The following is a 26,665-nucleotide window of genomic DNA, read 5'->3' as shown; positions in this document are numbered from 1 at the left end:
ACTCAAAAGCATCATTGCTGGAGTTCTTCACTCTTGTGTCTGTTGACCATATATCTCCAGGCTGGTCTCAGGCACATTTTCTTACTGTAAAGAAATTTGCATTATTGGTAATTTATTAATGCTACTTTAATTGTTTGAATTTCAGGAATCCAAGACCAAAGAAGATGCCAAAGAACCAGGTAAGGTCTCAATTGAGATGACTGGCCCTCACGAGGCAGTTTTGCTTTGATTAAAGAAGGCACTTGTAGACATCATCTTTATCTTCTTTACTTCACCAGGCAGGTTTTTCTCAGCTTGGCAATGGCTTGGGCTGCATCCTCTTTATACTCTCAGCCTGCTGTTCAGAGGGTGAACACTGGGGGAGCCACCTAAGGGCTCAGGTTAGGAGGATGGAAACAGCTCTTTCTGTGGGATCTGGGAGACACCTTTTGATTGAGGGAAGGGCTAAGAGGGGCCTGGAAGAAGGTGATGAAGTGACCTTTAGAGCCCCTTGTGGCCAAGCTGCCATCGAGAAACAAGTACATGACGTGTCAGTGGGTGCTGTGTGTGGCTAAGTCAGTTTCTGAGCACTGCGTGTGGAAAGTGCTGTCCTCAGGAGCTACTATAGGAAGCTTCTGATGCTGGATGCAGGATGGGGGTGCAACCCTCCAGGGCAGCAGCAGCTCTTTTCCTCCTATCTGCTGTAAGATAGAGCCTGACACCTGGTGGCTGCTGTGGAGTCTGTTAAAAAGATAAAGCCCAGACCACATTTTGGATGAAGCTGACTTTTCTGGCCTCATTTCTTACATCTCTGTACATGAGAGCTCCTTGAGCTGTATTGGTCAGATCACCATTTCCTAAATAGTTTGGAACAACACGAAACTCAGTATGTATTCTGTTGCTCACAGTACTCTCCACCCCACTTTTCTCTGCCCAAATTCAATAGATTCTTCAAGATCCAAGACATCATCTTGGATGATTTCTACTCAGATTTCTCCTCTTCTCCAAAGCCTTTCTGAGCCGGCCAATCCCTTGATCTCTCTTTTCTGGAATCCTGACTTAATTGTTGGTGCTGTTTATGGCAATACCTCTCTTGTGATGAAACTTCAAATAGTGGGTTAACAAGGCTCTCATCATACACTCCGCCCAATACTCTCATTTTTTAATTTTTATTTAAAAAATATTTTGTAACATTTTTTTACAGAGAGGAAGGGAGAGGGATAGAGAGTTAGAAACATCAATGGAGAGAAACATCAATCAGCTGCATCCTGCACACCCCCTACTGGGGATATGCCCGCAACCAAGGTACATGCCCTTGACCAGAATCAAATCTGGGACCCTTCAGTCTGCAGGCCACCACTCTATCCACTGTGCCAAACCGGCTAGGGCAATACTCTCATTTTTTAATTAAGAGATGTGCCCAATGCCAAAGCCGGTTTGGCTCAGTGGTAGAGCGTCGGTCTGCGGACTGAAAGGTCCCAGGTTCGATTCCGGTCAAGGGCATGTACGTTGGTTGCGGGCACATCCCCGGAAGGGGGTGTGCAGGAGGCAGCTGATCGATGTTTCTCTCTCATCGACGTTTCTGGCTCTCTATCTCTCTCCCTTCCTCTCTGTAAAAAATCAATAAAATATATTTAAAAAAAAAAAAAAAAAAGAGATGTGCCCAAGGTCACATGGCTAAAGAGTGGTGGAGTCAGAAGTTGAACTCATAGAGCCTTAACCCCAGCCAGTACTCATTCTGGTTTGTCTACCTGTCGCATTGCATGCTAGTTTATGTTGCTATTGAATCCTCAAGCTATTTCTTATTTGGCATGAGTGTGTGTGTGTGTGTGTGTGTGTGTGTGTTTTGGGGTGATTTAACTGCTGTAACAACTTCCCAGATTATAGTGCAGTGTAGTTGACAGCTAGGGTGGTGTGCAGAGTCTAGACTGCTTCATGCAGTCATTTGGGAATACAGACCTCCTTGATACATGGCCTCCAAGGTACTGCAATAGGGAATGGAGATTCATATGAAGGAAACACGTATTGGTCATGCTTGGAAGTGGAACTCACTCCTTTTCCCCATATTCCATTAGCCACACCAACCCTACAATAGGAATTTAATTGTAGGAAGTCTGGGCAATATTTCCCAGAAAGAAAACAAAATGGAGTTGATAAGCACATGACATTTTACTCTGCCATAATAAACATTTACAAATATCAGTTTCTCTTCTCATTTTTCTTGAATACCTCCATTAGAAAAATAAGTTTCTTATCTAATGCTTTTTGTATGTAACCCTCTCCACATATCCAGTACCTTCAACATAACAAGGGCTCCAAATGAATAGTTTAGCAGAGAATGTCTAAAGATCCTATTATACCCATCATGCTTCACTGCACTGGATCAAGTATAAAATGAGACTGACTTTGTGTATATGTATAACTCACTTATGGTCAACAATGGGAGGAACAAGCTGGCTGGTGTGATTGCTACTCAGAGTCTGATGTACACATGTAGCCCTCTAAGCCATTTTAATTTCTCTGTGTATCTCCTAGTCATTTAGTGCAAGCATTTTTTTTCTCTCCAGTGATGGGAAGTACTGCTTTTCAGAGCATAAAGTGTTAGATTGTGCTCATGTTTGGCATCATCAGATATTCTTGCTTTCCTCCAGTGGTCCAAGCACTAAATCTCCAAAACAAAAAACAAAACACACTTGTTGAGCATCAAGTATATACCCTGTGCAGCGATACCAGGATGCATAAACATGCTCCTTGCCTTTGAGAAACTGAGTTCAATCATTATACCATGGTGCTGTGATAGAAGTATTTGTCAGCAGGAAAAGGTGTAATAAAATTGAACATCGTCATCATAATTCATTTAAGCTAAAAGCCTTTTAAGATCTGTTTTTATTTGAATTAGCTAAAAGGTTGGGAAGGAAAGAAGACAGTGTCTTATGATAATTTACTTTGTTAAAATCACAGTAGAGAACTATAACACCTTGACCTCTTTTTTATCCCTAAAATCAGATGCATCAGAAGATACACAAATGTCTGTCAGCAGATCAGAAAAAATGGAAGATATCCCAAAGCAATGTGAAAATATTCCCTCTTTGGTTGCATTTGAAAATCTCAAAGCAAATGTGACTGACATAATGCTAACCTTGATGGTGGAGAACATAAGTGGCCTGTCCAGTGATGATTTTCAAGTGGAAGTAATACGAGATTTTGAAGTTGGAGTAGTTACCTTTCGAAAATACATAGGTAAGATGAAGTGACCCTTCTTTTCAGTCTTCTTTGCACAGCACTTTGGGATTTGGGACACCCAGCTAATGGAATGTTTTAGAAAGTTTGACTATTTCTAGTAACTGGTAGTAGAGGACTTTAAGTTAATATAGATCCTTTTTTATTTGAAAGAGAAGCAATTTGTTGTGAATCCAAATTATGGCATGTTTAAGAAATTAAACTTATTGTATGAGCTTTGTGTGTGTGTGTGTGTGTGCGAGAGAGAGAGAGAGAGAGAGAGAGAGAGCGCGCGCACGTGCGTGAGAGAGAGGACACAAAGAAATGAAAATTAAATGAAGTCCAAGGATCTTAAAGTGATTCTGAACACAGGAGTCAGTGTTTTCACGTGTTACCTCATTGAGAGAAGTAAGTATTGATCTCTGTAAATGTATTTTTATTTGGAGGTAATTGAAATATAAATTATATCCAAACTGGACTTGAAGTAATAATTATAATACTAGCAAATATGAAAATGCTGTTACTGTAAGTCAGGGAATATGCTAAGCTCTTTACATTAATTAATTGATTTGTTCCTTTCAACAACTTTTTGAGATGATTATTATTTCTCATTTTACACCTGAGGAGACAGAGATGCTAATAAATGAAGAACAGTATTTGAACCCTGGTAGCATACCTCTATTTAGCCTGTACTGTTATCCCCTTTACCATATATCTTCTCAGTGTTTTCATGGTCATCTACATATGCAGGGAGAGTAAGTGCATGTGATTCAGAAAATGAGTGCTCTTTGAGGTCTGTGGGAGGAGGCTGTGAGTTGGAAGAGCCATCTCCAGGAAAATGAGAACATTTTCCAGTTTCAAGCCCTCGATACTCCATAGCTGTGGCAGTGGAATGGTTCATTAAGAGCATGGGTCATGCCCTGGCCAGGTGGCTCACTTGGTTGGAATGTTATCACATGCATCAAAAGGTGGATTCTATGTTGATGTTTTTCTCTTAAATTGATGTTTCTCTCACCCTCTCCCTTCCTTTCTCTCTCAAATGAACAAAAACATATCTCAGGTGAGGATAAAAAAAAAAAGTAAAGAAAAAGCATGGTCATGAAGCAAAAATTCCAGCTTCAACATTTAAATAATTATCTGAGGTTGGCTGAGTTACTATCAATATATCCTCTGTGTGCTTTGCTTTTTTCACCTATAAGATGGGAATAATAATATCTACCTTATTAAATTTCTGTGAGAATTTAACAAATAATGTTTGAAAAGCTCTTAACATAGTTCCTGGTAAGGACTTGATAAGGACTCAATAACGGAGCTATTCTGATTTCAAATTTATGATTATTTGTCATAAAGGTAGAACTAAATGGACTTGCTTTTGTTTATTGAGGAAAAATTTTGCATGCCTACTATGTGCACATGTCTAGGTGCAGTAGTAGTAATTCAAGATTTTGTTGTTGCCGAGATGAATAATACTTGGTCCCTGCTTCTGAGGAACTCATCTGGGTCAGGGTGGAACCCAATACATAAATGAACAGTGAAGATCAAGAGAAGCTGCCTCCCTTGGCTGTGAACAGCAGGCTGTGGGGAATGGGAGGAAAGGGGACCCAAACAAGACAGCATGGCTGTCTATCTTTCTATGAAGCTTAGACTCCAGCAGAACCAGGCTGTCAGGTCCTAAATATACTATGTTCCATGCCACTGCTCTTCCCTCTGCCAGAAATGCTTCCTCCCTTATCTATCTGGTAAACTCTTCTTCATCCTTCAATACTCTGGATTCCTTGTCTGAGTGCCAATATTAGTCTTCTGGCCTCATGTGATTCCACAATAGACCACTTGCTTGCTTTCAAGACTTCCTACCTCCTGGAAAGTGAATGTTCAAGAACATGTTATATTCTTCACTCTCTCTCCCCAGCTCCTAGCACATGCCTGACACAATGTGGGCCAAGCATCAATATTTATTTATTTGAAAGAGATAATTGGGTTCAGTCCTGAAAGAGGAATAGGAGCAAGATAAAAAATCGGAGGAGAGCTTTTCAAGCACAGGAAACTACATAAACAAAGGCAAAGGAGAATGAGTTTTCACAATAATGACTAGTTTTTGTGGCAGCATGAAAAGAAAATGAATGGCATGGAATAACCAGAAGTGCTATTTAGAAGTTAATTTGAAGTCAAATAGCAAACGACATATTTCACCTAGCTGAGGAGTGTGAACTCATGCCTGCAGGTGATGGGGAGCCACTGAAAGACTTGAGAAAGGTGTGAAGTGAGGAATTTGAATAGTAAAGAGTACTCAGGTGGTTATATCAAGGAGGGTTGGAGTGGGCTGTGAGCAGAGGTGGGAACATAACTCTGTGGTAAGACATTCATAGATGCATCATTGTTCAGAGATTGGGAATTTTAGGCAAGTAAATTCACATTTAGGAATTAAAATCTTGCACCTAAAAATTGAGTGCTTAGTCCCCTTCTTTATCTCTATTAATTCAGATATTTTCAGTATAATATAAATATATAATTTTCTGATTGATTAATTTTGATTTGCAGATGCCATGAAATTTGTTGAAGATTGTGCCATGCACCATTCAGTGACAAAACTTCAGCTCTCTCCAAGACTTCTGGAAGCGACAAAAACAATCAGGGTTGAAAACTTGCCACCTGGTGTTGACTCCTATAATTTGAAATGTTTATTTGAAAATCCTCAAAATGGAGGGGGAAGAGTTGTCAGTATTGAATGTTTTCCTGAAGAGAGTTCAGCTCTGATAGAATTTTTTGACAGAAAAGGTAATGTCTATTAGCCTGATTTTGTACACCTTACCTGGCATAATTTAAATATGTTAGAAGATCTTATTATTATAGTTATCAGTTGAATTCTGATGTATTTTATTTTTATTCAAATATTTCCTTGGTAATCCAATTAGTCATCCTGTTCATTTGGGATATGACACTTAATCTGTCCAGTGATTCAAACATTAAAGAAGTAATGCCACATTGTTGAAAGATATAAAGTTTCTCTTAAGGTCTCTACCTAGGATAACTGAAAAATAATATAATTATTTTTATAATTATATTTTTATACTTAGAATTCTGGAAATACTGTGTTAAAAATGAGGTTAGTTGCTTTTTAGCTCTACACTTGGTAGAAATTCTCAAGTTAATATTAACAAGTTTAGATAAAGAAATACTCAGAAACGCATATGCTCCTAGAAAGTATCACTACTTCCCCTTTCACCTGTCAGGGTCATCATTCAGAAGTTAATAGGGGCGATTTCACATGATCAGTGGGTGCAGCATTTCATGTGATACTGGCTTGGTGGTGATGAACTACTTTAGCTTTTTCTTCTCTGTGAAGCTCTTTATCTGACCTTCAATTATGAATGATAACTTTGCTGGGTAGAGAAATCTTGCTTGTAGGTTCTTGCTATTCATCAATTTGAATATTTCTTGTCACTCCTGTCTGGCCTGCATAGTTTCTGTTGAGAAATCAGATGATTATCATACGAGTGTTCACTTGTAGGTAATTAACTGTTTTTCTCCTGCTGCTTTTAATATTCTCTCTTTGTCTTTTGTCCTTGGCATTTTAATTATGATGTGTTTTCATGTGGTCCTCTTTGGATTCCTTTTGTTTGGGGATCTGTGCGCTTCCTGGACTTGCAAGTCTATTTCTTTCACCAGGTGGGGGAAGTTTTCAGTCATTATTTCTTCAAATAGGTTTTCAGTATCTTGTTCTCTCTCTACTCTGGCACCCTCATAATTCTAATGTTGGTATGTTTGAAGTTGTCCCAGAGGCTCCTTGCATTATCTTCATATTTTTGGATTCTTTTTTCTTTTTGTTTTTCCAGTTGGATGTTTTTTGCTTCTTCGTATTTCAAGTCTTTGACTTGATTCTTGGGATCCTCTAGTCTGCTGTTGGATTTCTGTAATTATTCTTTATTTCAGTCAGTGTATGCTTAATTTCTGATTGGTCCTTTTCCATATATCCATATTCTTGAAGTTCTCACTAAATTTCTCAGATGTTTCTAAGAAGATTCTTGAGTAAGCTTATAACCATGATTTTGAACTCTATATCCAGTATTTTGCTTTCTTCCATTTCTTTCATTTGTGACTTATTTCTTTGTCTTCACATTTTGGCTGCTTCCCTATGTTTGTTTCTATGTACTGGGTAGTTGCTAAGTATCCTTGAGTTGCTAGAGTGGCTTTTGTAGTAGGTGTCCTATAAGGCCCACTGGCTCAGCCTCCCAGTTACCTGAGGTGGACACTCTTGTGGGCTGTGTGTACAGTCTTCTTATAATTAACCATTGGTTGCTGTTGGTGTCAATGGGAGGAATTAACCTCCAGGCCAATTGGCTGTGACGGCCAGCTATGTCTACTCTGGAAGATCTATTGTGCAGGAGACACACTTATGGGGCAGGACTTGCTTCACTGGGACTTTGATGCTCACTGAGTCTTCCCCTTGAGTATGTCTCTTATGGAAGAATTGTAACCCAGTATGGTCTCACACTGACCAGTGGGTATACTGGCTCTTGGATCTCCAAGGAGGTGCAAGGTAAGCCACTGTCTGGGGCCACCCAGCAGGAGCTACAGAGACATCTGCAGATTCCTCCTTATTGTGTGGGATTTGGAAGTTCCCAAACAAGGCCCAGCTGTGAAGCAAGGCCAGATACTGCTGCTGGGCCTTGGGCCTTCTTTTCGAAGCTCCGGGGCTCTGACCCAGCTATAGATTGACAGGTTTTAGGCAGAGAAAATACAGGCCATTCATATGCAAGAACCAATGTGCACAGTTTGGGTGGACTTGTAAATTGGATGGGGCAGGTTCTCTGGAAATCACCAGGGCAAAGCAAAAAGCATTGGCTACCAGTCACCCCTACACCAAAGAGGCCCTTGGGTCTCCGTGTCCTGCTTCCCTGTGCAGGAACAGTAATTTGCTGCGAGCACCTCTGAGAGAAAGCCGCCCTTGCATTCCTGTCCCAATGGCAGACAGTCCAGTTTCTTTCTGTATGTCTCTGCGTCTCCCAGAATCTCGCCTGGAACTGGAGTGAAGAGCAAGTGGGAGCTTGTATCTCCCTCCTGATTAAAAGAGCAGCACATCCAGGTGCCATCACTTTCCACACCTCCCCACCTCTTACCAGTCTCAATGAGTTTTCTTTACCTCTCTAGTTGTGGAACTTCTACCCAGCCAGCTTTCCCGTGGTCCTGGGTGGTAGTTGTTCTGCCTGTTATAATAGTTGTAATTTTTATGTGGTTGTGAGAAGCAGCAAGTATAAGTGTTTACCTATGCTGACAACTTGGTTCTTTCACCAGTTGAACTTATTTTTAACATCTTTCCACAAGGATACTATTTTAATCCAAGTTGTTACTGGAATTTATTCTTATTCCCTTTCTTCTTAGACTCCTTGTACCTGTTTAATAACTACCACAAAATGAGTTTTGTGAAAAGGAGACATGCCCATATACCATTCTAGCAACAGTCCCAGTAAATGTGGCAAAAGACTGATGTGGCAGGAATGGGGGAGATTCAGGACTTGCCAAATCAACCTCTGGACTGGGCTCTGATGACTTTGAAGATGACCTTGGTCTGGAACCCCTGGTAGAAGGGCAAGAAAGTTGGCTTTGGGGCCAGACAGACACTTGTTTGAATCTTAGCTCAGATATTTACAGTCTACATGACCCTATTTGAGTTACCTAATTTTTACTAGCCTGAGTTATTGTTTTTTGTTTGTTTATTTTTAAGGTTTTTATTTTATTTTTATTGATTTCAGAGAGGAAGGGAGAGATAGTTATATAGAAAGATAGAAACCTCAATGATGAGAAAGAATCATTGATTGGCAGCATCCTGCACACCCCACACTGAGGAACTAGCCCACAACCCAGGCATGTGCCCTTGACCAGAATCGAACCTGGAACCCCTCAGTCCACAGGTTGATGCTCTATCCATTGAGCCAAACTGGCATGGGCTAGCCTGAATTTTATCATGTGCAAATAGTGATGATAATAATGTCTCTATCTCAAAGGGTTGTCATGAGGATTAAATTTATTAAATAAAGGTAAAGCACATAGAATAGTGTCTGACACTTAGTAAGCTATGAAAATTATTATTATGCTCCTCCCCTTAGAAGTAATAATGGAATCTAAGTCATCTATGAAGCTTAAAATTGTGAGCGGCCAAGAAACAGCATAAAGCTGTTAGATTCTTAGACATGATTCCTAGAAAAGGTTGGCTTTAAGCAACCAAAATATTCTTTACAGTCCCGCAAGCAGTATCCCTGGGCTGGTGACCAAAGTCATATCTGTTTCTTAACCTGGTGGTGATTTATCAATGTTATCAGAAAAACAGAAAGTAGAATTTACATAACTGAGTTTCACCATACAGTGATCTTGGCCAGAAAGTAATTACTCCATTACACAAGGGATACCTGTGAAGCATTAATACATATGAATTTATATTTGAGCACTTTGAGAGTAGAGCTGCCCTTTTAAGGACCCTATTTGAGTTACGTAATTTTTACTATCCTGAGTTATTGTTCTTTGTTTGTTTATTTTTAAGGTTTTTGTTTTATTTTTATTGATTTCAGAGAGGAAATCAATAATACCATGTTGTAACTTCTGAGTTCTTCAGATACTAAGATCCCTTCTCCCCCCCCCCCCCCACACACACACACACAACACATACATAAGAGAATTTTGTTTGTTTTCATTTGAAACATATTACCCTGGGATTTCATTATTATATTTCTTTCCTTTTAAGTGTTAGACACCATCATGACCAAGAAGCTTGACCTCAATAATATGCCACTCTCCGTGTTTCCATACTATACCTCTTTGGGCACAGCTTTGTATGGAAAGGAGAAGCCTCTGATCAAGCTTCCAGCACCATTTAAAGAATCTTTGGATCTTTCCTTATGGAAGTTCTTACACAAAAGGAATCATCTGATTGAGGAGATAAATGAAGAAGTGAGACGTTCTCACTGTGACCTATCATGGTCCCCACTCAATGGTGAAGTTACCATCAGACCTGCAGCCACCTTAGTCAATCAAGGAAGAAAAAGAATCAAGAACTGGAAGAAAGATGCTTCCACAGCCTTCTTCAGCATCAGATCTAGATTTAAAGTTACCCCATTTAAAGTGGATCCAGTAGTATGGGACATCATGAAAAATGACTTAGAAGATGAAAGACTTTTGATTGAGTTTGATACAGATATGGGGATTGTAACCTTAGTGGGGAAATCAGAGGATGTAGAAAACTTTGAACCACAAATCAAGGAATTAATAGAAAAGGCCACTGAAAAAATTAAAAGAGAAGAGCAAAGTCTGAAGGAGAAAGTGCCCATTTCTCCAAGAAAGTATTCTCTTTTGTGCCACAGCGGTGTACAGGAGCGTCTCCGCAGGGAGTATCCAGAGATGGAGATTTTTTATGACAAAGCCACCCAACACATGTGCTTTAAAGGACTTGGTGTAGATGTGTATAGAGCAAAGTGTGAAGTTCAGGAAAAGGTGTTCACCATGGATCAGAAAAGCATTCAGCTTGCCCCTGAGGTTTTCCAGTTTTTGCAACAGGTCGACTGTTCAGAACTCTCCAAGTCTCTTTTGATAGCACAGAAAATTCTTGCAGTTTATGAGCTAGAGGGCACAACTGTTTTCTTAACCGGCTGTTCTTCTGAAGTCCTATTAGAAGCTGAAAAGCAAATGCTCAATGCCTTAAGTTTTAAGCGCATAGACGTTGAGGACAGGGAAGTTCTTAACAGCAAGAAATGGAAAGCCATCACTAACAATTTGCCTAAGAAACATAATTCCTCCTCAAAGACTGTAATGATCAATGAGTTAACTTCAGGAACCACAGCTGAGGTCATTATTGCAGGCTGTATGAGAGAAGTAAATGAAATCTACAACGTTCTTTCTGACTTTGTGGAAAAAAACATGAAAATACAGAGATTCCTTGAAGTAAAGCCTCCCTTAGTTATTGATTATTTAAAGGCAGAGAAGAAGCTATTCTTGCAAAAGATAAAGATGAACAAGCTAAATGTTCAGGTAGATTTCAATCCTAGGAACAAACCAAAAGGCATTTTACTAACTGGCTCAATGGCCGAAGTCCTAGAGGGAATGAACCTCCTCAAGCAAGCCAGGGATTCAGTTTGTGTTAAACGCATCAGTATTGATAAGCCAGGAGCCAGCCAGTCCTTCCTGGAAAAATCACGGTATTATAAACGTGAGGTACGGTCATGTGGTTGTTTTGTGGAACTACTGCAGAATAAAGAGCAAGAGGAGGGAGGTGGCAGTGATGGGCAGAAGTGCTCCTGTCGGACAGAATTGGCCCCTGGAGTCTCACTGATTGTACAGCAAGGCGACTTGACACGGTTTCCTGTAGAAGTGGTGGTGAATGCCGCCAATGAGAACCTCAATCACAATGGGGGCCTGGCTGCTGCTCTTTCAAAGGCAGCTGGCCCTGAGCTCCAAGCAGACTGTGACCGGATAGTGAAGGAAAAGGGTAAGATCCCAGCTGGCCATGCCACCATCTCGAAACCAGGGAAGCTCCCATACCACCAGGTGATCCACGCAGTAGGACCCAAGTGGGACAGCAATGATGTTGTGGGATGTGTGTTACAGTTAAAGAATGCTGTGAAAAGAAGTCTGAATTTGGCTGATAATTTCCAGTACCAATCCATAGCCATCCCTGCCATTAGTTCTGGAGACGGTGGCTTTCCCTTAGCCCAGTGTGTGGAGGCCATTGTTTTGGCCATCAAGGAAACCTTCCTGTATAACTCGGCTGGAAGCACCTTGAAAGAGGTTTACCTTGTGGATTTAGCTGGGAAGACTGTTGAAGCCTTTGCTGAAACTGTGAAAACTGTATTTAAAAACAACAAGCCTGATACTACTTCCCTGCCCAGTGTACCAGCAGGAGTCCAGCCGGGCCCGAGAAACGATGATGGAAACAGACAAATGCTGCTGTGCCCAGGCGGTCTGAGGATCCAGTTGGTGAGAGGAGATGTGCAGAATGCTATGGTGAGTGTCCCTTTTTACAGAGCACCCACTAGGTGCTGCAGCTCCAGGGAGTCTGTTGCCAAAGGCAGACTAGGATCAAGGGAGAATTAGGGAGAGAACCCCATGCTCTCCATGCTGGTCTGGAAACAAGTTTCCTTAGAAAATTGGGCTGCTTCACCACAGCATTTACTGATAGAGAGTGGCCAGTTATGTGTGGGACCTGGAAGTGTATTCAGGTCCCACACATAACTGGCAGGGATGTGTGGGACCTGAATGGCAGGAACTAATGGCAGGGATGGCTATGGATTGGTACTGGAAATAATCAGCCATTCATTTACCGTGTTCCTAGTAAATGTGAAAATCCACAATAATAACTGACAATTACAAGGCTCTCTGTATCTATTCAGGGCCTTTGTTGCTGTCATATTTTGGCAAATCTGAGGTTAATTTCCTATCAAATTTATTGATAGCAGATATAGAAAATTAGAGTGTAGAATGGGGACAGAAGACAGGAATCTTGTCAATGGAGCTGAACCAGGTTGAGCCTGGAGGCCTGAGTCTGAGGGCCAATCAGCACCCAGCACCAGTAAGAAACTGTGGGAAGGAAAGTCCTATCTGCACCTGGAAATGGTGTGAGTATTATGTGGGGACAGTTGTTGTAGGTCTGCCAGGGGGTGATGTGTTTTTTTAAAATGTTTTAACAACCTTTTCAACACAGGCTCTAAGTAATGGGAATAGCCCTGGAAGCCCCTGTTGTGCCTGATGTTCCTTCCTTACTTTGAGGATTGTGGGCAGGCCTGTGAGAGATTCCTAGGGAAGGCCATTTGCCTATCGTTTTTTGGAGAAATATCTACTGAGATCCTTTGTCCTCTGTTAAATTGGATTATCTTTTTTAAAAAACATATTTTTATTAATTTCAGACAGGAGGGTAGAGGGAGAGAGATAGACAGAAACATCAGTGATGAGAAAGAATCCTTGATCGGCTGCCTCCTGCCCACCCTTTACTGGTGATGGAGCCTGTAGTCGGGCATGTGTCCTTACCTGGAATCGAACCTGGGACCCTTCAGTCCATAGGCTGACACTCTTTCCACTGAGCCAAACCAGCTACAGCAATTGGGTTCTCTTTTTATTACTGAATTTTAAGAGTACTTTATGTATTTTGGATAAAGATTCTTTACCAGATTATGATTAGCAAATATTTTTTCCCATTCTGTGGTTCATCTTCCTTATATAATAAGCTTAAATGATAATTACAAGAATAGTTGGTAACAATGATTACTTAGTATGGGCCAGGCTTGTGTTTTCTCATCCAATGCCATGAGGTAGATCCCAGGATTATTCTTCTTCTCAAAGAGATAAAGGAATGAGGCTTAGATGGGCTAAGTAATTTGCCCAACTCTCACAGCTAACAAATGGTAGAGGCATTATTGGAATTTGTTCAGGCACTATTTCAAAAATATTATAATGATTTTGTTTCTCATTTTAAAAAAAACCCCACAACAACACATACTTACGCAAGAAACTCTTTGATCGTGAATCAGTAATTGGAATGAGTTCCATTTCCTGTCCATCTTGAACACTAAATAATATGATATTCCTTCCATTCCTTTTTCTCCCATAGAGGTTTGGCTTCCAATGCCACAGTACCTGCCATGTGTTTCTTGTCCGTGATCCATGCAGGACGGCTTTGAAAAGGGACTTAGTCACATGTCTTCTCCTCTCCTCTCTTGGCGTCTTACTCTAGCTGATTAATCTGCTCACATGTCCTGCTGGAAACGCTTCCATAGCTTCTCACTGTCTGCCGGGAAGTCCAGGTGGCCTGGCACTTGAGGTCCTCTGCAGTCTACCCCCACGGTAACATTGCCAGCCTGGCTTTCACCATTTTGCTGCACAAGCTGTCTACCAGCTCAACAGCTCACACCCACCATGCATGTGTTCCCCCTTCTGAATGATTTCCCCATCTCTCCCTGCCTGCTTCAACTACTCCCAAAGGGGGTCCTCACTGGCCACCGATGGTAGTACCTCTGGCTCCTTCAGTGATCCCACTTTTTGACAGCTCTCTTTTGTTCTGGAGTGTAATTTAAATCAGTATCTAATAACACATTGTCTTGGGTGGTATTTGTCTCTGAAAACAGTCATCTTTAGTTGTCCCTATTGTGCCAAGTCCAATGGCTCAACTACAGTAATCCTTGATGAAAGCTTTTTGTTAGAATTTGAAACAAATTGTTGGTTTTGATTTTAGGCTGATGTTGTTGTCAACTCCATTCCTCAAGATCTCAACCTTAATAGTGGGCCCCTTTCTCGGGCCCTCTTGGCAAAAGCTGGGCCAAATCTCCAGAAGGAATTGAATGCAGCTGGACAAGGGATAGCTGTTGACGTGGGCACGATTCTTCAAACCACTGGTTGTAATCTGCAATGCTACCAAGTACTTCATGTGGTGGCTCCGAGCTGGAATAATGGCGACACATCTTCACAAAAGGTGGGGTATGGTTTTAAATTCTCCGGGAAATTGTGTACCCCTTTGTTGTCTTTTCAATAATTGCACCCTGTCTGTTTCTCTTCTCTAATAATATCACATTCTTGGCAGGTTCTATCACTATGGCCCTTTCTTTTAGTATAGCTGACTGCTGCTGAAGAGTAGTTATTGAAGCCAAGGAAGAGTTATTGAAGATAGCACATCTTTTTTTTTTTTTTTTTTTTAAATTGACTTAAGAGAGGAAGGGAGAGGGAGAGAGAGAGAAACATCAATGAGAAAGAATAATTGATCGGCTGCCTCCTGCATGGTCTCCTACTGGGGATTGAGCCTGCAATTGAGTCATGTGCCTTAACCACGAATGAACCATGACCTCCTGGTTCATAGGACGATGCTCAACCACTGAGCCACACTGGCAGAAGATAGCATATCTTTAGTGAGGAAGGTAAGGTGAAGGCATGAAGAATGAAAGAGCATGAAGGATTAGAACAGTATTTGCTTTGCTTCTTTCCTTCATTGCTGAGTGTATGTGAATCTTATTTTTAAAAAAATATATTTTATTGATTTTGTACAGAGAGGAAGGGAGAGAGATAGAGAGTTAGAAACATCGATGCGAGAGAGTCATCGATCAGCTGCCTCTTGCACACCCCCTACTGGGGATCTGCCCGCAACCAAGGTACATGCCCTTGACCGGAATCGAACCCGGGACTCTTCAGTCCCCAAGCCCACGCTCTATCCATTGAGTCAAACCGGTCCTGGCTATGTGAATCTTTTTGAAGGGTTTCTTACATTCTCTTTTCCTTTTACTGTATTTTTATTTTCCCTTCTGACTGCACTTAGCCTGTCTTTTGTTGAAAGCAAAAAGGAGTAGAAAGAGATCACAGTCAAAGTTGCTAAATTCTCTCTCTCTCTCTCTCTGTCTCTCTCTCTCTCTTTCTCTCTCTCTCTCTCTCTCTCTCTCTCTCTCTCTCTCTCTCTCTCTCTCTCTTTTTAATCTTAACTCCCATTTCTAGGCAAAAAAAAAAAAAAGTATAATGATGTGCTTTGTACTTTTCAGATCATGCGAGACATAATCAGAAAATGTTTGGAAATCACTGAGAACTTGCCCTTAAACTCAATTGCGTTTCCAGCCATAGGAACAGGCAATTTGGGGTTTCCTAAGACTGTTTTTGCTGAATTGATCATTTCAGAAGTGTTCAAATTTTGTAGCAACAACCAACCAACAGCATTACAGGAAGTTTGCTTTCTGCTGCACCCGAGTGATCACGGGAATATTCAGGTACAGCTTCACTCTTTTCTGGTTATTTTGTCAACTGAGCCCTAATGGTATTCAATGTCTTTTTGGTTTAACAGGTTGTTTAACCAAGCAGGAATATTTCCCATGCAGGAAAGTAAAAGAGCACTGTAGACTAGTTGTAGCATGGCAATTTTCAAGCCAAATTATGGATATACAAAAAAAAAAAATTAGCTCCTTATTCCAAAAATGTCTAAACATAAACAAAATAATATAATAAATTCCTTTATAATCATCACTCATCTTCACAATTATCAACCTATGGCTAATATGTTTTACTTCTATCTCCATTTATTGTCCTTCTTCCCATATTATTTTTTAAATTATTTATTTTTAATCATCACCCAAGAATATTTTTATTAATTTTTGTTTTTAGAGAGAGAGGAAGGGAGGGAGAGAGAACTATTGATGTGAGAAACATCGCACACACACACCTACTGGGAATTGAACCTGAAGTTTAGGTATGTGCCCAACCCACAACCTTCTGGTATATGCATGAAGCTCTAACCAACTAAGCCATTTTGCCAGGACCCCATATTATTTTGAAGCAAATCCAGATATACATTTTACCCATAAACAAGTCAGTATTTATTTTAGACATTGGAATTTAATATGTAACAACACCATGGCTTTGGCTGGTTTGGCTCAATTAGTTGAGCATTGTCCCCTGCACTGAGAGTTTGCAGGTTTGAATCCCAGTCAGCACACATGCCTGGGTTGCAGGCTTGATCTCTGTTAGGAGGCATGTAGAAGACAGTCAATCAATGTTTCTCTCTCATCGCTGTTTCACTTATCTCTCTCAAGTCAATCCTGTCTAATAAAGGGGGAATATGCTAATTTACCCTAATGCAGTTGCAAAAGATGGAGATACCTATAGGCCATAACGAGGGAATATGCTAATTGACTGCCCCGCCCTCAAAGATGGTGGTTCCTACAGCCAATAAGGAGGGAATATGGCAATTGACTGCCATGCACTCAAAGATGGCGGCACCCACAGCCCTAAAATGGAGATGCCCAGTCCACTCATCCCCCCTGGGACATGTGCCTCTGGAATCCCCCAGTCCCCTCAGTCCCCCAGCCCCCCAGGGCCAACCTGAGTTGCAGGCAAGCCTCTGATGGTGGCTGCCCAACCAGCCCAGGGCTGCCCAAGGCACAGGTAACCAGAGCCAGGCCAAGGCTTGTGCTGCCACAAGCACAGGTAGCAGCAGAGGTGTAATGGGGTGTTGCTTTCCCCTGATTGCCGGGTTGCCTCCCGCCCCTGAGGGCTCCTAGATTGTGAGAGGGGGAAGGCTGGGCTGAAAGACCACCCCCTCCAGTGCATGAATTTCATGCACCAGGCCTCTAGTCAAAACATAATTTTTTTTTTTTAAAGAAGGGTTTCCCTTCACTTAAAAAAGGTATCAGCACTACCAATACTATTTCACACATAAAATAAATTGAAAATCATTCCTTTATTTCATCAATTATCAAGTCAATGTTCAAATTTCCAACTGTTGCACTAATGTTTTGTTTTTACAGCTTGTTTGTTTGTATCAGAATTCAAATAAGGCCTATATCTTGCAATGGATTCGACATGTCCCTTAACCTTCTTTTAATCTATAGAATTTCCTTCCATATGAACATAGAAATTTTTATCCTTGACCTAATAAAAGAGTAATATGCAAATTAGCCATCACTCCAATACACAAGATGGCTGTCCCCATGTGGTCAAAGATGGCCACCACAAGATGGCTTACAGGAAAGGGCAGTTGTGGGCAGTTAGAGGTGACCTGCTCGGCAGAAGAGGGAAGTTGGGAGAGACCAGGCTAGCAAGGGGGACAGTTGTAGGAGACCCAGGCATGCAGGGCAGGGCAGTTGTGTGGACCAGGACTGCAAGGGAGGGCAATTTTGGGGGACAGGCCTGCAGGGGAGAGCAGTTATGAGGGACTAGGCCAGCAGGGAAGGACAGTTAGGGGTGGCCAGGCCAGCAAAGGAGGGCAGGTAGGTAAGTGGTTAGGGGTGATCAGGAAGGTAGGCAGGCCAGTGGTTAGGATCACCCATCCTGGATTGCAAGAGGGATGTCTGAGTGCTGGTTTAGGCCTGATCCTGCTGGAAGTCAGACATTTCCTGAGGGGTTCTGGATTGTGAGAGGGTGCAGGCCAACCTAGGAGCCCCACACCCGTGCATGAATTTTGTGCATTGGGCCTCTAGTTCAGTTGTAGTCCTATAAACAGGAGATTGTGAGGATGAAATACAACTGAAACATATGGTGAGAATGAACTCAGCTCATCCCCCCCTGGAATAGGAGATTTGATACCAGAAGTCATAGAAAGTCCATTGACCCGCTCACATTTGCTGAACATCAGCTATGGGTGAGCTACTGGACTCTATGTTATAGGAGAACAAGAGGCATTTAATAAGAGGCCATTATCCCTGTCTCCAAGTCCTTAGAGTCCAGGAGAGTAAATGACATTAAATGTTTGAAAAGTTCCATGGTAGTGCAAGAAGTAAATTAAGAGATCAAGGCCGGCAACCCAGGAGATGTTCATGAATCGCTGGGTCATTTGAATTTTTAGGTCATTCTTAATTTTTTCCTGGATCTAAATACTACCTTTAGGTTCTTATGAAGCAAACAACAACAAAACCACCTGAGCAAAATAATATGGTCCATTTATTTGGTCTGAATAACTATAGAAATTTCTAGTCAATAAATGGTTTTTGAACAACCTTCCTATGATCTGCATTGTACAAGGTGATGTGGATCATGGGCTGGGTATGTAGCACAAACTTCTCCTCCTGTTCATTATAATTACTCTGGGAGCTAAGATTTATATACATAAGATGAACTAAATTAGAGAGAAAGTGCTGAGCATTTTTCAGTGGATGAATAAAGGAGCGAGTCCTATGACACGGACCTGAGCCTTCAAATTTCATTATTGCTGTGCATCCCCAGAGCCTGTTTCCTTTACTGAAGGCTCCGGTTCCTATGCAAGTACTCAGTAGAAGGATTAGTCTCTATAGACACCTTTACTGCAACTGGAAATACAATAGTATTGATTTTCTATACATGCTGTGACACTTTGTTGCTTAAAACTTTTAAAGACAGTTAAACTTTGGTCCTATTTGCACACATCAACAACAAACTTATTGAGATGATCAGAGGTAACAGAGGTTGCAAAACAGCATCCCGTAGTTTGTAAGTGGCCTTTAGATGTGCTTTATTTGGTCTAGTTTTAAAAATTTTTTCCAATCAGTTGCTATTATTTTAAAATCAAACATTTCACATAATATTCTAGATGTCCAATGTCATTTAAAATTTAAAACATTCTGACACATTGGATATGCATTTCTGTCTGAACAGTTTGCTGTGGCTGAATGGCAGGTGCTGTATAGTCCTCCTGAGTCACATCACTCCACCTTTACACTTGTAGCTTACCTGCCTGGGCCCTGGAGGTCTGTGAGTCTGAGACCATCAGTCTATAGTCTATTCCAATCCTTATCCCTTTATTGTATCAGCCTTTTAGCCAAGATGTTTCTTGGTACTTTTTTTTTTTTAACCAACAAAATTCTCTGTTGCTTGTTTACAAAACAGTGATGATTTTGGAGTGTCACTACCAGGCAAAGAAATGGAATACACAGGTTCACTAAACCTAAATACAGATTCTTGTTTCAAAATGCATTACTCCACTAGCGATTCCTCTTCTGGTATAATCCTATCTAATAAAAGAGTAATATGCACATTGACCATCACTTCAACACACAATATGGCTGCCCCCATGTGGTCAAAGATCCTTCCCCTATGTGGACAAAAGATGGCCAGCAGGGGTGGGCAATTGTGGGTGATCAGGCAAGTAGGGGAGGGCAGTTGGGAGGCACCAGGCCTGCAAGGGAGGGCAGTTGATAGAGACCAGGCCTGCAAGGGAGGGCAGCTGATAGGGACCAGACCTGCAAGGGAGGGCAGTTGGGGGTAATCAACCCTGCAGGGGAGGGCAGTTAGGGGTGACCAGCCTGGCAGACAAGGGAAGTTGGGGGCAAATAGGCTGGCAGAAAGCAGTTAGACATCAATCAGGCTGGCATGGGCGTGGTTAGGGGTGATCAGGCTGGTAGGCAGAAGTGGTTAGGGGCAATCAGGAAGGCAGGCAGGCAAGCAGTTGGGAGCCAGCAGTCCTAGATTGTGGGAGGGATATCCGACTGCTCCTTTAGGCCCGATCTAAATGGGCAGTCGGGCATCCCTCAAGGGATCCCAGATTGGAGAGGGTGCAGGCTGGGCTGAGGGACAAATCCCTCCTTGCCCCAGTGCACAAATTTCTTGAGCCAGGGCTCTATAATCTATAATAATAAAAGTATAATATGCCAATTAGACCGGTTGCCCTGCAGGACATCCTTCCTGGCGACCTTTTGGATGAAGTGGAGATGCGAGGGAAGCCCGGGTCCTGGGTGCCATAGTGAAGCTGGTGTTGGCAGCTGGGGGAAGGAAGGCCTTCTATTGCATGAAATCGTGCATCAGGCCTCTAGTTAAGAAATTAAAAACTGAAGTATCTGGGTTCTTGTAATTGTCTTTCTCTTAACACTGTATTTTTAACAACTGGAAACTTACTTGCTCTTATTGAATATGAAAAAAGCACATATTCATTGTAGAAACTTTGAAGAGTGCAAAATGCATACATTCTCTTTAATCATATTTTGTTCTAGTCTTTTATACATATGTACTTTGGAAAGTGGTGTCAACAATATAATTAAAGTTAATCTTCTTTCATTTAATAATGTAAAATGAGTACTTCCCTATTCCAATAACTACTCTTTGAGAATGTAATTCCTACTGGCTGCTAAATATTTTAACACAGGGATATACTAAAATGTATTTAACTATTTCTGTACTGGTTTTAGACTGTTTTATTTTCTTCTTGATTTTAATAAATAGCACTGTAATGAATATTTTTGTATTTATATCTTTGTTCACATCTTTGATAATTTTTATGGGATGCATTTTAAAAATAATTTATGTATTTTAATAACGCTAAAATATATAATGATAATAACAATACTTTGAGAATCTTTTCTCATCAATATTTGTGAATGCATAATCAAAAGCTGTGATGATGCCGAAACCGGTTTGGCTCAGTGGATAGAGCATCGGTCTGTGGACTGAAAGGTCCCAGGTTCGATTCCGGTCAAGGGCATGTACATTGGTTGCGGGCACATCCCCAGTAGGGGGTGTGCAGGAGGCAGCTGGTCGATGTTTCTCTCTTATCGACGTTTCTAGCTCTCTATCCCTCTCCTTTCCTCTCTGTGGAAAATCAATAAAATATATTAAAAAAAATCTGTGATGAATCAAATTATTCATCTACAAAGGATTGTAGTAATCAAAACTGTCTTTTTGTTCCCAGGCATTTTCAGATGAATTTCAGAAAAGAGCTAATGGAAATTCCATCAGTAACAAAATTCCCAAGGCTCAGAATACACAAGGTTCAGTAAAAATATCTTTTCATTTTTACTTTATTTCTTTTATTCTTTTTTTGTTGTTCTTTTTTGGGGTTCAGAAAAAAATATTAAATTAAGAAATTATTTCTACTTGTTAAATGACTATTCAATGATAAGTGATAGATGGCAGTGATGATTTTTATGAAAAAAAAACTATTTGTGAGAAAAAAGATATTAAATCTTATTCCATATACCTGGGCATGCAAGACACTGGCCATGACTGAAAATCTTGAGCAGAAGATTAAGCAATCCAAGTTAGATGATCTGTACAGAGGGCTTTAAGTAGTGATGAGGCTACTATTTTCTAAGGATGGTGTGACTTGTGTTTTTGGAAATAAACACATTTAAAGAGACAATACCAACCAAATGCTTCTTCTCTGTCAAATTTGCTGTTACATGATTGACTTTATCCTATTTGGAGTTTTCTCAGGCTTCTTGAATCTCAATATGCATGTCTTCTGTCAAATTTGGGAATTTTTCAGTCATTTATTCAAGTAGTTTTCCTGCGCTTGTCTCTCTCATCTCCTGTGGGACTTCAATAACATGAATGTTAAACCTTTTGATAGTGTCCTGCCAGTCCTTGAGGGTCTGTCTTTTTTTTCCTTGTAATCTTCTTTTCTCTGTTCTTCCAACTGGATAATTTTTATTGATCTACCTCCAAGTTCACAGACTCATTTCTCTCTTTACTCTTGAGTCTACCCAATTAATCTTTAAAATTTCAGATATTGCATTTTTAAGTGCTAAAATGTTCATTTAATTCTTAGTTTATAATTTATATTTCTCTGCAGAGACTCCTACTTTCTCACTCACTCAAAATCATTTCCATTCATTCAAATATATTTACTTTGACCTCAGGGAGTGTACTTTTAGTAGATTCTTTTTTATTTTTTTTTAAAATAAATCTTTATTGTTCATATTATTACAAATGTTCCTTTTTTTTTTCCCCCCTCCATTGCTTCCCTTCACCAGGTTCCCACCCCACCCTCTGCCCTTTCCCCACCCCCAATTGTCCTCATCCATAGGTGCACAGTTTTTGTTCAGGCTCTTCCCACACTCCCCACTCCCTTTTTCCCTGAGAATCATCAGTCCACTCCCCTTCTATCCTCTGATTCTATTATATTCACCAGTTAATATTGTTCATCGGGTTTTTTAATTCCCTTGGCTTTTAGTTTCACTTTTTGATAGTTACGTATTTGTTGGTCATAATTGTTATCTATATCTTCTTCCTCTTCCTAAAGAACCCCTTTCAGCAATTGATATAATTCTGGTTTGGCGGTGATGAACTCCTTTAGCTTTTTTTATTTGTGAAGCTCCTTATCTGGACTTCGATTCTGAATGATAGCTTTGCTGGGTAGAGTATTTTTGGCTGTAGGTTCTTGCTTTTCATCACCTTGAATATTTCTTGCCATTCCCATTTGGCCTGCATGGTTTCTGAGAAATGAGCTGACGATCGTATGAGTGCTCCTTTATAGGTAACTACCTGCTTTGCTCTTGCTGCTTTTAATATTCTCTCTTTGTCTTTTGCTCTTGGAATTTTAATTATAATGTGTCTTGGTGTGGTCCTCTTTGGATTCCTTTTGTTTGGGCTTCTGTGGGCTTCCTGTACTTGTAAGTCTATTTCTTTTCCTAGATGGGGGAAGTTTTCTGTCACTATTTCTTCCATTATTCTTTTGTGTATCTTACTCTCTCTCTTCTTCTGGGACCCCCATAATTCTGATGTTGGTTGGCTTGAAATTGTCCCAGAAGTTTCTTACACTATCTTCAACTTTCTGGATTCTCTTGTCTTCTTGCTTCTGTGGAGGAGTATCCTCTGGTTCTTTGTGTTCCAAATTTTTTTTTTTTTTTTTTAAATATATTTTATTGATTTTTTTACAGAGAGGAAGGGAGAGAGATAGAGAGCTAGAAACATCGATGAGAGAGAAACATCGACCAGCTGTTTCTTGCACACCCCCCACTGGGGATGTGCCCGCAACCAATGTACATGCCCTTGACCAGAATCGACTTTTCAATCCGCAGACCGATGCTCTACCACTGAGCCAAACCGGTTTCGGCTGTGTTCCAAATCTTTGACTTGATTCTTGCGATCTACCAGTCTGTTTTTAGGACTCTGTATAATATTTTTTATTTCAGACAATGTATTCATTTCTAGTTGATCCCTTTTCATATCCTCATAGGTCTCGTTTATTTTATCGGCCTTTTCTAAGAAATTCTTGAAAAACCTTATAAGCATGGTTTTGAGCTCTATATCCAGTCGCTTCTTTTCCTCCATTTCTTTCATTTGTGATCTGTTTCCTTGTCTCAGCATTTTCACAGCTTCCCTGAGTTGGTAGGGTGGCTTTGTGTGCTTAGGTGTCCTATATGTTTCAGTGTGCCAGCCTCCCAGTTACCTGAGGTGAACAGTCTTGTTGTAGCCTTTTGTGGGCTGTGTGTGCAGTCTTGTTGTTAAGCCTTGCTTGTTGTTGGTATCACTGGGAAGTGTTGATCTCCAAGCCAATTGGCTATGAGGATCAGAAGTGTCTCGGGTAGGAGGGTTTCTGTATTCCTCTTGGATGGGGCTGAGTCTCGGGGTGGCACAGCCAAGCTTTGGTGAATCCCGCAAGATTGGTTGCTGGTGTGCACATCTCTTTGGTATAGGTGCAGACAAGCTTTGGATTCCTGTCTGTTTCTCCCTAGGAGAGTCCTATTCGCGGCAAACGAGAAAGCTAGCTGGAAGGGCTTCTGTGCTCTGCTTGGATGGGGCAGAGTCTCAGGATGGTGCAGAAAAATTTTGGTCAGCTCCTCCCTACGAGGGTCTGGTTTCTGAGTCCCGCAGTAATGGCCGCAGGCTTCACACACCTCCCAGAGATCTCTGCCCACTGCCTGACAGTTTGGCCTCTCCCTGTCTGAGGCCGTCTAACAGAGCAATAGGGTGGTTCGGTTTTACTCCTGAACTAGAAAGCTAGCCTCGCACTACCTGCCCACCCTCTGCCCTCTCTGCTGGCAGGGAGTAAGCCAGCAGCGAACACGGCCTGCCCTCTCCACACTCCACAAGCAAGCCAGCAGCGAAGTCTGGCGGCCGCCTTTTCACATGCAGTTCTCCACACCTTCACAGTTCCTGAGGTTCAGTGTGCCTTCTCTCTCCTTCCCAGATGGTAGAGCCTCCTCTCAGCCAGCCATCCGGGGCTTCAGGGCAATGTTTCCCCTGTTTTCCAGTTCTAAATTCAAATTTGTTGTGGTAGGCTGCATTCGGGTGTCTACCCTATGCTGCCATCTTGGTTTTTCTTCTATAGTAGATTCTTTAACGTCTTTGATAAATCCAACATCTGGATCATTTTGACATAAGCATCCATACCCTTGAGAACTGCTCACATTTTCTTGGTTCTTTGTATGACAAGCAGTTTTGGAGAGCAGGCTGATTATTTTCATTTTAATGTTGTGACACTTGGGTCTTGTTAAAAAGCTCCTGGAAAGTGGTAATTGATTTAGCAGGCAGTCAGGCAGTTAAGTTCATCCTAACAGTTCTGTCTCACCTTCTATGGGCAGCGTTCCCATGTCACTTCAGTTCTCAGGGCCTTTGCTGTGCATGTGCAGCTCCAGGGTGGACTTAGGATTTATTCCCGTTATGTCACAGTTCTCCAGCCATCCCCTCAGCAGAACTCTCCTCACTCTCGTGGCTCGCAGGGGCCCATTTTCTAGGCCTCTCCCCCGAGACACAGTGTTCTCTTGGCATTTAAGTTGCCTCATCTGTTGCCACATAACTTTGTGTGATGAGGGTTGTCCTAGGGCAAAGTGGGGGGAGAGAAGAAAGAAGAAAGAGAGAGAGAGAGAGAGAGAGAGAGAGAGAGAGAGAGAGAGAGAGAGAAATCTCGGGGATTTCCCACACCCAGCCATGTACACTTTGCAGACCACCAGGGCCCTTTTCCCTGGATGTTCTGGACAGAAATACAGAATGTCTCTAAGAGCTTTAACTCCCCTCCCTGTGGTGCCATTGCGGTCACCTTGTGGGTAGGGCTAGATTTAAAGAAATAAATATGGAAAATAAGGAAGATCCCTGCCATACACTTCAGCTCACAGGTCCCCTTTTCTCAATCCTCTGGCCCCATGCAGGGTTCCTCTGAGAGTTTTGCTACCTGTGCTCCTTGTGCAGTTCCAAAGCTGGGAGAGACAAGAGGAAAACTTCAAAACTGCCCCCTTCACAGGTTGCCTCTTCAGGTTTTGACTCCCCTCCCCATTCTGCCTGCTGTTGCTTACTTCATAGTCCTCAGTCAGTGTATTTGTCCCTTTTTTTAATTGTACTCAGTTGGAGATATAGGATCTTGTGGGCTGACTTCACTTTGGCCAGCACCAGAAGCCCATGTTTTTACATTTTATTTATCTATATTTTTACTTATTTATATTTGTTTACTTTTATTGATATATCATATTTGATGAAAGAGTAATATGCAAATTAACCATCACTCTGCTACAACAACAAGCCATGCTCACCAGCCATGCCCACCAGCCAATCAGAGCGAGTATGCAAATTAACCTAAATCAAGATGGCTGTGGCCACAGAGCGCAGGAGGGAGGCTTGGATTTCCCTGGCAATGGAGGAAGCCAAGCTTACCACACACCCTGGCAGGGTACAAAGTTTCCACTCAAGGGTACAAAGTTTCAATTATAGAAGGTAAATCAATTCCACTCAAGGGTACAAAGTTTCAATTATAGAAGGTAAATCAATTCCAAGAGAAATGGTGGAAGCCACGGAGTTGCAGAGAACAGGAGTCTAGGGTTTGCCCAGGTGATGAGGAAGCCAAGCTTCTGCAGCCCTGGCCAGCCTAGGTGTCCACTCCAGGCTACAAAGTTTCAAGTATAGAAGATAAATAAATCTCAACAGAAATGACTGTTGCCACAGAGCAAGCAGGAGGCTTGGCTCTGCACCAGGCTACAAAGTTTGAATTGTAGAAGATAAATAAATTCCAGATACCAGGGCCTTCACTTGGGTCGCCAGGGGGCATGGCCAGCCTGCAAACCCTCACCCAGGCTGCCCTGTGCCCCAAGAGAACCCCTGCCTTGAGCTGGGAGACCTTTCAGGGCAAACTAGCTGGCCCCCACCCATGTGCCAAGCCTCTATTTTATCTCATAAATGAGTAATATGCAGATTGACCATCACTTCAACACACAAGATGGCTGCCCCCATGTGGTCAAAGATCCTGCCCCATGTGGACACAAGATGGCCACCACAAGATGGTCAGCAGGGGAGGGCAGTTGGCAGGGACCAGGCCTGCAAGGAAGGGCAATTGGGGGCAATCAAC

General features: G+C 41.7%; 1 protein-coding gene across 1 annotated transcript in view; it reads left to right on the top strand.

Annotated features, from left to right (window-relative positions):
- LOC311616306 (protein mono-ADP-ribosyltransferase PARP14-like) overlaps positions 1-26,665 on the top strand; it is a 52,919-nt gene that overhangs the window by 5,695 nt on the left and 20,559 nt on the right. Inside the window, exons 3-9 of the mRNA XM_084871497.1 lie at positions 146-179; positions 2,986-3,219; positions 5,737-5,973; positions 9,935-12,186; positions 14,408-14,644; positions 15,696-15,917; positions 21,299-21,377. Of these exons, the coding sequence (XP_084727623.1) occupies positions 146-179; positions 2,986-3,219; positions 5,737-5,973; positions 9,935-12,186; positions 14,408-14,644; positions 15,696-15,917; positions 21,299-21,377 (3,295 nt within the window). The remainder of the gene's footprint in view (positions 1-145; positions 180-2,985; positions 3,220-5,736; positions 5,974-9,934; positions 12,187-14,407; positions 14,645-15,695; positions 15,918-21,298; positions 21,378-26,665) is intronic.

The sequence above is a fragment of the Pipistrellus hanaki genome (genome assembly GCF_964339955.1).
Source record: "Pipistrellus hanaki genome assembly, chromosome: 2".
Classification (NCBI taxonomy): Eukaryota; Metazoa; Chordata; class Mammalia; order Chiroptera; family Vespertilionidae; genus Pipistrellus; species Pipistrellus hanaki.
The sequence above is the reverse complement of the archived record's forward strand: the minus strand, read 5'-3'. Positions and strand labels throughout refer to the sequence as shown.